This window comes from Sinocyclocheilus anshuiensis, unplaced genomic scaffold, assembly GCF_001515605.1.
Source record: "Sinocyclocheilus anshuiensis isolate Anshui unplaced genomic scaffold, SAMN03320099.WGS_v1.1 scaffold1744, whole genome shotgun sequence".
NCBI classification, from domain to species: Eukaryota; Metazoa; Chordata; class Actinopteri; order Cypriniformes; family Cyprinidae; genus Sinocyclocheilus; species Sinocyclocheilus anshuiensis.
This window is the reverse complement of record NW_015555974.1, coordinates 906,341-922,769: the sequence shown is the minus strand read 5'-3', so window position 1 is coordinate 922,769 and position 16,429 is coordinate 906,341. Positions and strand designations below refer to the sequence as shown.

General features: G+C 35.0%; 1 protein-coding gene across 1 annotated transcript in view; it reads right to left on the bottom strand.

The window, feature by feature from the left end:
* Nucleotides 1-2,081: 2,081 nt before the first annotated feature.
* LOC107676059 (NEDD4 family-interacting protein 2-like) overlaps nt 2,082-16,429 on the bottom strand; it is a 20,963-nt gene continuing 6,615 nt past the window's right edge. The window contains exons 2-8 of the mRNA XM_016470581.1: nt 15,004-15,166; nt 12,558-12,688; nt 8,576-8,663; nt 7,533-7,657; nt 7,299-7,365; nt 5,929-6,034; nt 2,082-3,173 (exon numbers count right to left, since the gene is read on the bottom strand). Coding sequence (XP_016326067.1) covers nt 5,931-6,034; nt 7,299-7,365; nt 7,533-7,657; nt 8,576-8,663; nt 12,558-12,688; nt 15,004-15,166 — 678 coding nt within the window. The 3' untranslated portion in view covers nt 2,082-3,173; nt 5,929-5,930. The remainder of the gene's footprint in view (nt 3,174-5,928; nt 6,035-7,298; nt 7,366-7,532; nt 7,658-8,575; nt 8,664-12,557; nt 12,689-15,003; nt 15,167-16,429) is intronic.

Genomic DNA, 16,429 nt, shown 5'->3' with positions numbered 1-16,429 from the left:
TATATATATAAAATGAAAAAAACAACAAAAATAAATTAATCGAAAAAATGTATTTTTGGTGGCCTTTTTGTACTTTTTAATTGTACTTTATGCATACGAGTAGTATTACAATGCAGCAATTTCCAATGAGAGCAGGTAGTTATGCTTACATGTCAATCAACATTATAATGATTAAATTGCTGTGTGAATGTACATTAATCACTGTCTTGACCAAGAAGGAGAGATGCAACAAAACTGAATGAATGATCATCACCTGAGCATGGATTTTTGGATGTGGTGGCTCCATGGTGATACCATATGATATTCTTTGAAGTTCTTTAGAGTCATAAATAATTTTGTTATTAAAGGTGGCTTTTTTCTTCTTTTCTTTATGCAAATGCGCAGCATTAAGACGCATTTACTACCAATAAAAGAGAGTAAAATACAAACGATATAATCAAATTAACAAATAATTTTTTTTTTTTTTAAATGAAAAGATATTAATTTTTAAAAGCATTTTGATGTAGCAACTACCAATAAGAGTGAATAGTTACGTTTGATGGCAACCACCTTTACTGTGATTAAATTGCTGCAAGATTGCACATGCCCTTAACCTAAGGGGAGAGATGCGACAAATCAAATCAAAATAATTAAAGACTTGGTTGTTTTGTCACTGTAAGTCACTGTGAACGTCCCTTGACCCTCTGAGAGCAAACAACGTGTCCAAGTTGTGTATGTCTACATTCTACGTTCACTCTGTCTACATTGCAATAGCAGGAGAGATCAAGCCATTGTTCCTTTGCTGTGCCTTAACTATAATTGGAGCAATTTAGTTTTGTTGCAATGCAAGTTTGCAGCTATCAATGCAAATGAAGAGTGCAGTGTGACCAAACTAGATAGATTTGTTCATTTTGTTTGGTTGCATATCTCCACAGTGTTAAGGCCCAGCAATTCAGAATGAACAGGGAAAAAAACATGCAGGCTGTGAGTGCAGGTTGAGACCCAGCCCCTGACATTCCTATCCGTACCTGTGCATGCGATCAAATATGATTCTGAAGCTTCTCACATGGTTTGAAGGAGAATAAACTATTCTTGTTTTACTGGAGTAACAAAAGCATTTGGGCAGAAACTATGCTTACTATGGTAAATTATTCTAAGGGGGCAGTTAATTTGTCATATAAAAACAATGTAACATAAGCAATCACAATTAAGAGCAAATATTAAAATGACTCTTTACTTATCTTCTCTGTAAATGCTGCATTTCAGAAGGATACAGCACTATCATGTTAACAAATATTTCTCAAGTGTAACAACTGGTATGATTTCCAAACAACTAATCAATTAAATACTCATAATTACAGTGGCATTATAAAAGCTAAAATGAATCACATGTAGTGAGTATACAGTCCAAATGAAATGGCATTCGCAACCCATATTACTTCCACAACATAATATTTTGGAAATGGAATTCTCAACGAGGGGGAAAAAAAATGGATGGCTACTAAGCTTTTTGATCGGGATGTGAAGGTTGAAGCATCTCAGTGCATCCCAATTTCTGACATTTCAGTTCTTTTTCAAACCTATCATTAATAGCTATTACTGCCATGGTTTGTTAATATATTGACCAGATTTAAACAATAACTAAAGAGCTCTTTGGCTATTAGTTAACATTATCTTCCCCACCTGCATTACCTAGATGACGACACCCCAAAAAAAAAAAAAAAAAAAAAAAAAAAGATAATTTTAGAGGCGGAGCAAGTGCGTTTTGAAGATTTTTACCATTTTATTTATTTATTTATTTGTTTGTTTTTATTTATTTATTTTTGAATAACATTAAATAATTGCATGCATTGCATTGCATGAAATAACACGTGCAAAAACTGTTTAGGCTAGGAATTAAATTAAAATTAGAAATTAAAACGAAATAAAAAAAAAAAGAGTCTATTTTTAAACAACAGGCCCATAGAAATGTACCTGGGATATTAAATAATTGCATGCATTGCATTGCATGAAATAACACGTGCAAAAACTGTTTAGGCTAGGAATTAAATTAAAATTAGAAATTAAAACGAAATTAAAAAAAAAAGAGTCTATTTTTAAACAACAGGCCCATAGAAATGTACCTGGGATTTCAAATGTTATTGGCATTATGCAAGACAAGAGAATAAACATAGCACACAATCATCTCTGCCAATCAGAGAATATCCAAAATATCAATTATTCTAACAAAATTCATTTGTTTTTTTTGTTTGTTTTTTTTGTTGTTTACTGGATTAGTCATTTAAACTGCTGTAACCGAGTTAACCATGCATTTCTTTTAATATCCGATATTGCTGAAGATGCTTGTGATGAATAGAAACAAATGACAGTAGCATTCAGGCATTCAAGTAACTAAAGTCATCTAGGCAGGTCACAGCTTGAGCAAAGTCACAACTTAAAACAACCAAGAACCATAAAAAAATGGGGAAAAACTGAAGGTGCAAAAGGCAAATATATATTTTAGGATAAGTACAAATTCCATTTCCAGTTTGAAACACATCAATGAAGTTACTTAATCATTTACTATAAAGTTAAGCGAGACACAACTTAAGAAGAAGAGAAACTGTGCAATTGTACTTTACATCGCCATTAGCTTGACCATTTAGCTAAAGTTACTAAACTTGTATATTAATCTAAACTTGGTATATTAATACTGCAATGCAATCAAACTTGCCAAGGCCTTGGATGCAAAGAAGCAAAGAGAATTAAACTAATCTAGTTTCATCCATCTAAGACTGCTAACCCAGTTTGGTAAAAGACATTGCATAGGATGTCTTGGCTGCATATTTCTAGTGATCTTTTGCAGTTTTTCCAACCCAAGTATACAAATCCATTACTCTGCATGCAGTGTGTGGAAAGATTAACCATTAAGGGATTTTTTTTTTTTTTGTCTTGTCAAAATCTAGTAATAAACCAGAAATATATGTGCTGAGGCTAACTGGGAAGTTATGATATCAAGAGCTGATTTGCACTCGTTCGGAGTGCAGAAAAACCTTCCGCTTTTACTGAGTTCGGTTCAGAACTTTTGGCAGAGATATTAGTTTTCTTTTTTCTCGTCTTCCTCTTCCCCTCAGTGGGATCCAGTCCAGTTCATTTGACGAGTTGCAAATCATCAAGGAATTTCACATTAGGGAGGAACGTTTTGTCGAGGCGACCTTGAGAGAGACAGAGTGAATGAGAGAGAACCTTGTTTTTTGGAGGTTTGCCACCATGGCCTTCATTGTGTAAACTGCATATAAGCAAGGTTATGAGAGCCATTATCAATGAAGCAAATTACATCCGCCTTGCATGTCCAAGTTAACAAAAGCATAATCAGTTCTTGTGTTGGTTTGGAACAAATTCAAGCCAAGAAAAAAAATGCTTAACATGCTTCAATGTGTTACTTTAATAAAAGGCTCTTCCACAATAGGGTACAAAAAAAAAAAGTTAATTGACTTTTTTTTAAGACACAAATCTCATTTTATATTTGTGAGACCTATTAGTTAGATGAACTACTAACTTAGCATGAGAACTAACTAGTTTTCTAGCTTTTTTACATTCTTGACTGTATCTAAAAATTAAAACTGTACAACGATGCCATTATTTTGACATAATCCGTTGCATTTTTATTCAATTGATTGTACTAAGAAATATTTTTAATTAACTCATTTTAATGACCAAAAACATTATATTTATCTATGTCCCACATTTTGTATGGAACTCTGTTCCTGCACAAAATCATAAAATTGCAACTCTGTAATCAAATTTTACACAAATTGAAGGTTTGACTGCATATATCAAGCTCAAACATTCAATCCTGCTGTCAAAGTTATTTTAAAAAAATTATCAAACAGATATTTTTGTCTAGTTTATGAGAAATATAGGTTCAACAATACATCGCACTACTAGTTTAATTTAAGCTAAATCTGTCTGTTACTTTTTGCATTTGCCTGGCACTTACCAAACACATAATCCATTTTTGTGTCAAACAAAATCAAGGCAAGCAAATATGTTAATGAATAAATCAGCCTCTCTAAAAGCACTTTTCACAAAAACAGGCTATATGAAAGAGAGAGGCTTGCACACATATACATACACACTGAGATAACATATGTTATCTCAAATATCAAAAAATAATGTTTTGGTTATATCCTCTAGTCCTAGTCAAATGTCATTTCCCAGAGTGATTTAAATGCACATGTTTTGCATTCTATTTTCCTGCTTTGTTATTATGCATATTAGGTAATGCCTGACCAAAGAGGAAGTGTTCCTTCTCAAAGCAACATTCAACAAATAACATGACAGCCACAGTAATTAGGCTCACTTAGGGGTGTGCGATATTGACAAAAAATAATATCTTGATATTTTCTGGGATTTTATCGATAACGATAATTAGACTATATTTTGCTGAGTGTGTTATTGTGCTGGTACCTTAAGGACTGCCATGGAGAGCTGACTCCTAAAGTTCTTAATATTCTTCATATTCTGTGTGGTGGTCAGTTCACACTGAGAGAAATTAATCTTTTCCAATAAGTTTAAACTTATTTTTACTCTATATTGGCATTTAGATGTATTTACACACTGTTTAATGCAAGACATGAATGCATTTAACCTGCAATTACAAATTCATAAAAATAATGTTTTGATATATTAAACATAAAATACTGAATACTGATATTTGAAATTATTTAAATAATAAAAGATACTTTGAATGTGAAATTAAAACCGCCAGTAGGTGGCAGCAAGTCACTGTTAATAAGTGAGTCATTGCGACTGAACTGAATCATTTAAATGGTTGATTCATTCAGGAACGAAACGCCCTCATGTTGCTCAGAGACGCAAAACAGCCTTTGTTTGGAATTATTTTTGTTGTCGAAATAGTGCAAAAACAGGCAATATGGTCTCTAAAACGTAAGTCTCTTAATTAACTTCTTGTTTATTGAACTGTTGTAAAAAATCAATATCACATTTGTGTAATCATGGTAATATTTGGAGAAAAAACGGCACTCTTCGTGTGAAATTGATTATTAACTATATGAAATGGTATAAATATAAACATGTTCTGCCATCATGTCTTGAATTTGTGATCATTCTAAATGCATTTTAATAGACTGAATCATGCAGTGAAAGAACACACTCTAAATGTGCACGCGAACTAGTCTAGAATTCACGTAATGTATACGTGCGCTCTGTATGGGGTGTTTTGAATGGTTATTGCAAAATACTCGATAATGTCAAATCGCACATCGTTAAAACAACAATTACGATATTATTGCAGACGGTATATATCGCACACCCCTACATCAAAAAGAAAAGAAAAAAAAAACAGCCAAATATTTAACATTTAGAAAAAAAAAAAAAAAGAGTCAGATGCTACTGTAACAGCAGAAAGATAAACTCAAGCCTTCTGTGTTGACAGAAAGAACAATAGCAGACAGGAATTTTTTTTATTTTTTTTACTTTGTAGAAAGACGTTATTTTTGCTACATGGTTTGCAAAAATTGCAATGCACCTTTAATAATCGATTATAATGAATATAATAAAACCTCAGAAAATCAATTACAATGTCATTTCATCAAACAAAATCAAGCCAAGCAAATATGCTAATCCATAATTCAGCCTCAGTAAAAGCATTTTTCACAAAAACAGGTTAAAATAAATAAAATTACCCTTTTTTTAAGTAATTTGAGAGCAAACACACATATTGAGATTATGAGATATATGGAAAAAGTTGTTATTTTTGCTATTTGCCTTTAATAATCGAGTATAATGATCTTCTTATTTCTTATTATCTTATGGGACACGAGTAAATAATTACACCTCTATTCTTGACACACACACACACATTATTTATACATATTTATTATTTGTATATATGTATGTGCGTGTGCGCGTGTGTGTGTGTGTGTGTGTGTGTGATGACATCCTCACCTCTAGTACAGGAGGAAGAAGCGGGTTCGGAGTGAAGACACCATGCTTTCTGACATGTTACGCACTTTCAGGTAGTTCACAAACCCTCTGAAGAACAGCAGGAGTCCTGGAGTATATGACAGACAGGTCACAGGTCAATAACTAGATGCTCCAAAGAAAATGTAAAGGGAGCTTCCCAAAAGTCTAATCGCTTAGAAAAGTAATAGTACGCCTAGCTGGTGTTAGCAAACATCAATAATTCCTAATTCCTAAAGAGAATATCAAATATAGCAGTAGAAAGGGTACGGCAGGCTTATTATTCACACAATTACAAGATTCACAAATCCACAACAGCCTTATCACAGCAGCAAGTACACTAATGCAAAGATTATTGTTTGTTAATATTATCTACTCTAATTAACAATGCATTTAAGTCATAATGCATTTATTGATGAAAAACATTAATAAAGCATGTATTTTGAGTTCCATTTTGAAAATAAAGTCATGTCATCATGTAGTCAACCAGCAGATGGTGCTAGAGTACTGCAGATGAATGACTCAAAACTTCTCACAACTATTTTAAAGAGTTCACCCAAAAATGAAAATTCTGTCATTAATTACTCACCCTCATGTCGTTCTAAAGCCATAAGACCTCCGTTCATCTTCGGAACACAAACAGAAACGTAGCAAGGAGATCGGTAAAATAATCCATGTGACGTCAGGGGTTCAACCGTAATTTCATGAAGCTATGAGAATACTTTTTGTACGCAAAGAAAACAACAATTCAACAATTAGTCTCCTCCGCATCACCCTGGTGCCAATTTAGAGAATATCCACTGAACATAAACAGCGTATGCTATTCTGTGTCAGCTGCGTCACACGTTTTCTATGTTGTTTACTCTTTGATTTGAACGAAAACAACGTATCCGCCTGACGCAGCTGACACAGAATAGCATACGCTGTTTGCGTTCAGTGGATACTCTCCAAAACGGCACCAGGGTGACGCGGAGGAGATGAATTGTTGAATAAAGTCGTTATTTTTGTTTTCTTTGCATACAAAAAGTATTTTTGTAGCTTCGTAAAATTATGGTTGAACCCCTGATGTCACATGGATTATTTTACCAATCTCCTTGCTACGTTTCTGGACCTTGATCGTGGTAATTACATTGCTGTCTATGGGAGGGTCAGACGTTCATCAAATTCATCAAAAATATCTTAATTTGTGTTCTGAAGATGAACGGAGGTCTTATGGGTTTAGAACGACATGAGGGGGAGTAATTAATGACAGAATTTTCATTTTTGGGTGAACTAACCCTTTAACACTCATCATTCTGATATTATCAGATAAACAAACTACAAAATTCCTGCTTAACGTCCACAGGAAAACCTACCAAGAACAAGGAAAATCCACCAGAGCCAGTACTGCCCATTGAAGTATCCAGTAAAATAATCTGAAAACTGAAAAGAAGAATGATACCGCTGAACATTGTTTAATAATGATTAAATTCACATTCATAACACACTATTTTATTCATGGTAATTATCACTCAAAGATAACCACAAAGTTTTTTTTTTTTTTTTTTAAGCTTCTTATCCTCCTGTGTGGGTTTCGAGTTTTAACTTACCCGCACAATGAGGATCCATTTGATAAGAGAGAGACCAAAGCCGCAGATGGCACCATATCGGCCCGCAATGGTGTTGGTCAAACAGAAAGACAAGCAAAACCCAATCCAGTTGAACAGAAAGGCCACTGGTTACACAAACAGAAAGAGAACGGTGCATTGATGAATGACAGCAAAGATATATATTTAAAGTACATTTAAATACCTTTGTATGGTAATTGTTTTTATGAGCAGACAAACAAAAACTTTGAAACTTGAAAGACTGCTTACATATATCACAAAGATAGTGATGAACTGTTAATGAAATCGTGACTAATCATTAAATAAACACGACTGGACTATGATGGACAGCACTGCAATGTGTTATGCTTCTGACTGTTCATGATATACAGTCTATAGAAATACTTGAAGTTCAATACATCACCACCAGATGGTGCAAACACAGCACTAATAACACACAGAGGCTGTGGCTGCATCTGATATCACATGCTCCCCTGACATGTGCATTCAATAGACACTTTACTATCCCATGAGGCAATGGGAGAGGATTTGTGGCAGTGAATGGTAGTGAAGCGATGCAGCTGACACTGGTAGGTCACGTGATAATGACAACATGGTGAATGTAGGATGTCCAGATTACATTTATACTACACACTTTCATACTATATAGAACATCCTTTTAAGCGGTCGCAAAGTACACACTTATTCAAAATAAGTACCTACTCAGAGTATGCAATTTTGGATGCAGCCAGGCTGTTTCTAATGCCATAATATTATACTGCACACTACACAGTATATACTGTCATCTACATATTTGGAAAAAAAAAGTATGTGGAGCAGTATATGCATTATGAAATTCTAAATGCTTTAACCTGTCATATGCTAAAAGGTTTATGAAACCCTAGTAAACTGCACGTTTCATTCAGGCCAGTCACTCTTTTGTAATTAAATATGGTTATTTTGCATTTTACATCTAGTTTTGTGTAAAACTGTAATGCAGTTTATCATGGTTATAATAGTATGCTATTACAAACATACACACTTACTGAAGAAGGCCAGCATAAAGATTCCATCATTTCCCACCCTCAGCTGATCAGCATCACTGAAGTCATCCCGAACCGGAAAATCCTCATCCTTTTCAACAAGTAGATGGATAAAAAGAAATGGATAAAAAGAAGTGTTTTAGAAGCATATTAGAAGGCAAAAGCTGCTGAGAAATCACCATGGTTGTGATGCAACCTCAATGTTTACACATCAGCAACTGGACCAGCCTTGATAAACAACAGTATACTAAAATGATACAAAGACATTAGCCAACCACAACAGAGGTCATTTACTTATAGCAGGAACAGTAGCAAAAACTGTTTAAGTAAGGGTCAGAGAGGTGGAAAATGGTTATGAAAGACTAAATAACTTATATATTGATGTTAAAACCTTGACAAAGTATTGCAATTTTCTCTCTACTGAATTTTTTGAAAGAGCTCGTAATTCCTGATTACTTTCCTTTCAGCAAACACTTTCATTCAAAGACACTTCAAGTGCACTAGCAGAGTCAGTCCATTCAGAGCAACCTGAGGTTAAGCATCCAGTTCAAGGGCTAGATATTCTGCACAATTATTAACCATTTTGCATGCAAAGGGAAAAGTTCACCAGAAATAAATCATAAAAGTAGTCTCAACTGGAGTCTGTGGAAAAGTTTGGGAAAAACCTGTTAAAATAAATAAACAAAAAAATAAAATTAATGTTAATATTTAAATTGATTTAATACATCTAACAATACAGTGCTGTAAGTGGGAATAAAATAATGTATCAATGGAAACTAAATATTAAGTCTTCTGAAGCAGGGATATATTAATATCATTGAGATGCTATTATAGTTTTTGTTAATATTTTTGGTTACATTTTTCTAATTTTGGTGTGTGTGTGTGTGTGTGTGTGTGTGTGTGTGTGTGTGTGTTTATGTCTACATAGTTTCCATTCATTTTATTGGCCTTGGCAACTAGTTGAAATAAAAACAAGTTTTTTTGTTTTGTTTTTTTCCACCTCCAGGTTCAACATCGTCATTTGGATCTGACAAAAATAAGAGAGGCATCTAAAAAAAATTAGATATTCGTCTTTTCACTAAACAACATTTGCATGGCTTCAAAATGCAGCACACAAGATGTGAATTTGACTGCAGGACTACTTTTATGGTACTTTTTTGAACTGGACTTCCCGGTAGCCACTGACTTTCACTGTATGAATTCTGCACAGTATCAACATTCTGCACAACATGTTTATGTTCCACTGGCTTGGAATGACATGAGGGTGAGAAAATGGCACAATTTTCATTTTTGTGTGAACTACTCCTTTAAGATCCAGCCTACGCCTTTGTAAGCACTCAGTCCAGCTCCACATTGCTACCGCAGCTCAAAACAGAGCTGCTGAGGTTGTATAACAAGTCTTGAATAATGTTCTAATTCATTCTTTGTTTCTGAAGTGATTTCATAACAGGGTTCGAGCACTTAGGTTCTCAATCTACAACTGCTAGAACTGAGCAATATCACACGAGTAGCAGTGCGATATGTGCTGTATATCGGCCTTAGGCACGAGCAACAGTGTCTTTAAAAACCCTTTTTTGTGCGCAGTGTTGCCAACTTAGCAATGTTGTTGCTAGATTTAGCAACTTTTCAGATTACCGTAGCAAATTTTTTTCTTCCAAAAGCACCTTGCAACAAATTTAGCTTTTTTTTTTTTATTATTTATTTGGCAACTTTTGATAAGTGACGCAAACGATAAAAAGGCACACATTTTCCATCTAAATTACACAAAAAGAGGAAACCAAAGATGCCTAGCTGTACACACATCACATAAATTAAGGTATCTGCTATTTGCAATTGTTCAATAATAATTAGGTGTGTTCGGCTTGAAGCGGCGCTGCACAGACTGATCTAGGGGCCTGCCCAATCTAACTATTACTAAAATTACCGTATTGGCCCGAATATAAGACAACCCTGATTATAAGACGACCCCCCTTTTCCCAGATGTACCTTTTGGAAAAAGGCTTTTTAAAAACCAAATCTTGTTTTTTCTCAGTAAAACACATTTTGTCTTCAATTATTTTCATATTGCATATTTTTCCTATTTTAATTTTTAAAACTGGTCAAATGTACCAACAATCACATTTAAAAAATATACACTTTTTGATATACCATTCAAAAAAAAAAAACAGGTAACGTTAGCCTATCTGAATTAGGACATTTAGGCTATCCATCTAATAGTAGCCTACCAAAATCTTATTAACAGTAGAAGTTAAATCTTACTGTAGTCTTCAAATCTGGGTACTGTCTTACGTTTTATAATCACAAGGGGAGTTTGGTTCCATCAAGCTAACGTGACAGTCACGACTCATGCAGCTGTAAGGTTTTCTTTGTTTGTTTTTTTTTACAAAGACTGCCTGTTAGATTTACCCAAAATGAATTATCTCCCAAAATTAATAATCTCATGTTTAACCACTATAGAGACATCAGAGCCAGCGGCAAATTTCAGAAGAACTGGCCGAAGTAAAGCTGCTCTCGGCAGGTTCATAAGCGCTGAACGGCTGCTGACGTCCTGGAGCTCACATCTCTGAAAATATCGAAGCAAATTTTCAAATAGACGTTATCTTTATTTACAAACCGCATATTTGAAGTCTAAACAAGTACATTCTCACCTAAAAAACTCTTAAAACTACATTATGTGACACAAAAACAGTATTATTTTTAAAATTATAGTGGATTTGGGCATCCGCCATGACACTCGCTGTGAGAAATACTGCAAGCGGAGTGATACAAATGGTGAAACGGTTGGAGTTCTGTCATCATTAGAATGTCACACTCCTCTCAGCCAATCAGATTCGAGGACCAAAAAGAACTGTTAATAAATATATATAAATATATATCATTAAATATACACTACTGGTCAAAAGTTTGGAATAATTAAAATGTTAATGTTATTAATGTTTTAATGTTTTAGAGAAGTCTCAAAACATAAGAGGCCTCTTATGCTCACCAAGGCTTTCCTATTTGAATATATTTAAATATATAATTTATTCCTGTGACACAAAGCTGATTTTTTTTAGCAGCCATTATTCAGTGTCACATGATCCTTCAGAAAAACTTGGTGCTTAATTGTTATTAATCATTATTTGTGTTAAATTATTATTCATTCTTATTATCAATGCTGAAAACAGATTTTTCTGCTTAATATTTTTTGTGATACTTATGTACCATTATAAAGGTTTTTACCGTCATTTTTAATCAGTTTAATGTGTCCTGAAAAAAATAATTAATTTCTATTGTAATTACTTTTTTTACTTAACCTAAACATTTGAGTGGTGTATCATAGTTTCCACAAAAATATTAAGCAGCACAACTGTTTATAACATTGATTATAAGAAGAAATCTTTCTTTGAAATCAGCATATTAGAAAGATTTCTGAAGGATCCTGTAACACTAAAAGCCTTTTTTCTTTTTCTTTTTTTAATATAGTCACAGCATTCAGTAAGTATTTCAAAAGTAAAAATCAACTTGGGACTGCACTGAAGGTCATTGCAAAAAAAAAGGCTCAGAAAAAGGAATTTACTTCTGAGAAAAGCATCCTTTGTTTACAGATGACCTTTGGTTTGTCATCCGGTTATCTAATGCAATGAAATTCAGACAATCTTAAGAGTGTCCAAATACTTTTTGGGGCCACATTATATAACACTTCTTGATCTGAGCTCAGAGTATCTGAGGGATTCTCTTTCTAGGTCATGGTTTTTATGGCACACCACATCCTCAAAAAGGTTATCTTAATGTTACTGCTAAAAGCTAATCAGACATGATTATAAGAGATGTCCCACTTCATTTTAGTCATCATTAAATCATACCAGCATTACTACAGCAATTTACTTTCCTTTGAGGCAATGTTTTAGACTCTACCAAAGCCGCAGTGGAAAGTTGTGCGAATCGAGGGCTTGGTGTTTGGTTTCGCAGAATGTGTGGGTGCGTAGGCAGGTGAGATACTCACTCGTGGAATGACCTCCACCGCTGAGGCAGCCATGGCTGCCGCTTTGGCCTTCTCTGCCTCATCGTAAGTGGGCAGAGACGTGGCAACGCTGTATGGTGGAGGAACGGGAAAGTCCCCCGGAAATGTGCTCTCTAAAAAGCGATAAAAAAAAACACAGGTCAGCCATACGCCACACATTTCTAGCTATGAGTCTTCCAAACAATGAGTCTTCCTAACACCGAGTCAAGCACAATTACTATTGCTCATATTTGGAAATGTAAATAAGCCTATAATGCAAAGTACCAAACGGTGATGCATAACTTGCCATGCAGTGATCAGACTTATGAATTTCGCCTTATGGTTGCTAAAACAACTGACAGACATATACTGAGACCAGAATATCATCAAACTTGGCGCTTTTAGACTAGTGGTCGACCGATATGGGTTTTTTGACAGCCGATACCGATGCCGATATCTTGTAACGCAGGGTGGCCGATGGCCGATATAAAGCCGATATAATTTTATTTATTTTAATTCACATTTAAGAAATTTGAAATCATTCGAAAATGGATTAAAAAATAAACGTGTAAAATAAACATACTTATTTATACTCTAGAAGACAAAGTATTTTTCACAAATATATAAACATTTAATAAAAATATAATTAAAAAGGAAGTAAACACTGTTACCAACAGGGCACTCAGTATTCTGGGAAGTTTGTGTGCATTGGGAATCATATTTTTTCAAATAAAGCCAAGGTAACTCTCATTTTACATACAGCACACAGTGAAAATGACATGAATATGACAGTGGGCAAATACATAATGTGCAGCATAATTTGAAATCAGTCACGAGTTTAAAGTTTGTCTATCGCGCGTCTCCGGTGAAGCTGAACTCTCCTCCTGTCCATATTCAATTCACACGGACCACACGAACACGCGATCATGCAGGTCACATGCAGACTTCACAAGATCTCAACTAGATTCAACTAAGTCTGCAAGGTTTGTGAAATTAAATGTTCATTAGTCATTCAAAGATTTGTTTAAATTATATAAATGCGTATTTGCGGAATGCTGACAGCAAACAAGAAAGTATTATAATGTTTGCCTTTAATAATATTAAATCAATCGTTATAATACTTTTTTGTATACATTTTAATTCCTTTGTTTAACAATTTTATCTGATTATTAGACAGACTTCTATCCGTATTAGACAGAACTGAATGACAACAGCGAACAAGAAGGAGAATGTGAGCACTGTGTGCTCAGGCGCTGCCACAGCCGTTCTCTGCGCCGTCAAAATAAAAGTCCCGCCTCTAACAAATCGGCCAAACAGAAAAACTTATCGGCCAATGCCGATATTTGAAAAATGGCAGATATCGACCGATATATCGGCCTTGGCGATATATCAGTCGACCACTACTTTAGACTTGAGTCAATAACTAGCCACCTAGCAACCACACAACAATGCAGTAATTTAAGTAATTTAAATTTATAATTTTAGTCTTAAGTGCTGCCACTTGGATCGGTACGTTTTTTGGTAACACTTTAAAATAAGGTTCATTAGTTAACATTAACTAAGAATGAACAATACTTCTACAGCATTTATTTATCTTACTTAATTTCAACATTTATTAATGCATTATTAAAATCAAAGGTTGTGCTTGTCAACATTAGTTAATGCACTGTGAATTAACGAACTAATAATGAACGACTGTATTTTCATTAACTAACATTACCAAAGATTAGGGATGTAACGATTCACTCAACTCACAATTCGATTCGTTAATCTAAATTAGATTGTATAATTTCGAAATTTGAAGCAAAAACAGAATGGTTTGACTTCAGTTTTGTGAAACTATACATAAAAAATAACTGCGTGAAAGCTGAGCTGAATGAGACGCAGATTCACTCTCTGCCAGCAGGTGGCGCTTAAAGTGTTTCCTTGGTTTCCGCTGTAAACAAAGCAGGGCTGCACATATGAACTTCAATATGCATTATACAGAGGCAAGAGGAAACTAAAATAATACCATCTAAACTTTTCTAAAGACAGTAAGTTCCCCTCAGACATGGATTCTTATAAACTCCTACACCTAAATTAATCGCGATTGGTTTAGCATCTCAACCGATTTGAATAGTCACATATTTGAATCGATTTCTAACCAGCTCGCAGCTAATCGTTACATCCCTACCAAAGATTAATTCATTTTGACTGACAACCCTAACGTTTTCAGATAAAATTTTCTACATTTTCTTTACAGCATCATGGGTAAAGTCATTTTTTCACCAGGGATTCCCATCAAACACGATTATTTAAAATACCAGTTGAAATAATGCAAATTGATGGCTTCAACAAAACCACATTACTGTCGATTAACAACGATGATGTCGTTATAATATTGCCATACTGAATCTAGTAGATTCCTGCTCTAACTCTGGAAATAATAACTTTTTCCAGGTGTCTGTACCTGGTGCAGCTGTTGCTCCAAGCACCACGCTGGTATAAGGAGGAGGCGGAGCTTCCGCATCCATTGCGGGGTTGCTGATGCCTACGACAGCGGCAGCGGCCTGGGAGGATGTGGACGGCTCGGCACCTGCGGCTCCTTCAGAGGGCTCGTCCTCATTGTGCAACTGAGGAAAGACAAATACACATATTTTCAGACTGAAGAAACGTGACTCTAAGTGTTGTTTAATTTAAGACAAATCTGACAAAATCTCGTGTCTTGTGTTGGCTGAATTGACACTGTGATGTACTCAATGAAGGGAGGATACAGGATATCATCTAACACTGCAGGGAACATGTCAACAACTTGAGTCAACAACTTGGTCTCTTGGGTCGTGTAACCTTACTGTCCTCGCCCTACAATGAACAAAACAATCTGTAAAGCTAAACTTCAAGAAGGAGGTGTTGAAATGAGGTACTGAATAAAACATTTAGTGTCAAAAAGGAGGCTTAAATCTTAATCTGCACAACGTGACCTGAAAACGTCTTCCGAGAATTGAGGCCTCATGGTAATATGACAGTTCAAGATTGCAGGGGACACATTTGGCACATCTGAGTACAGTAGGATGCACAGCTGTCTGCCAACAAAGTTAGCTAACAGTGAGATTCACACAGTAACAGGAGAGCGATGGTAATGCAAACCACAAGACTGAGGCACAAGGCTGTCCCTTCAGCTGCACCTGTTTGATGCGTCGTTGGAAAGCAATCACACAAACAGATATGGGGTATTCGACCTGGTGAAATTAGTCTGTTTCACATTTGGGGCAGTTAGTAGTAATTTAGGTGACTTAGGGTGTGTTCACAGTTCACCCTTGTAGTTCGGTTCACTTGGTTCATTTGGTCCGGACCAAAAAGGAAAATGGTTTGGTCCTGGTTAGGCCTGTCGCAAAAATCAATATATCCACTTATCCTGCAATATATGTACATGACCACAATCATTTTTGGTGACGCAATATATCGCCCATTATATTTACTTAAAAATTAATGTCACCATGTTTTGTGCATTCCACTTGCGCCTGTGTCTTTTGCAGCTTCTCGTACATAACGTGGTGTAGTCATGAGGTGCTAGTTCAAATTTAAAAAAATGCTTCTACAAAAAAAAGTTTCATCTGCAGATATGACCTTGTTTAGGGATCTGTGTCTTTGTGCATACAGACATCTGACTGCTAAGTAGTGATTGTGTTTTTCAGCAATAGTGTGCACCCTTAATTTACAGAGAAAAGAAGGTCAGGGAAAAATCTGTAGACGGAAAAATCTCCATCTCCATCTTTTTTTCTACTTGTTACTCTGCACTTCTTGTTAGAAAATGTTTATTTACTATTTATTCAGGTTTTTTAAGGTATCTAATATTTTGATACCTCATTTCCATGATCTAAATATTCTTAAAAATT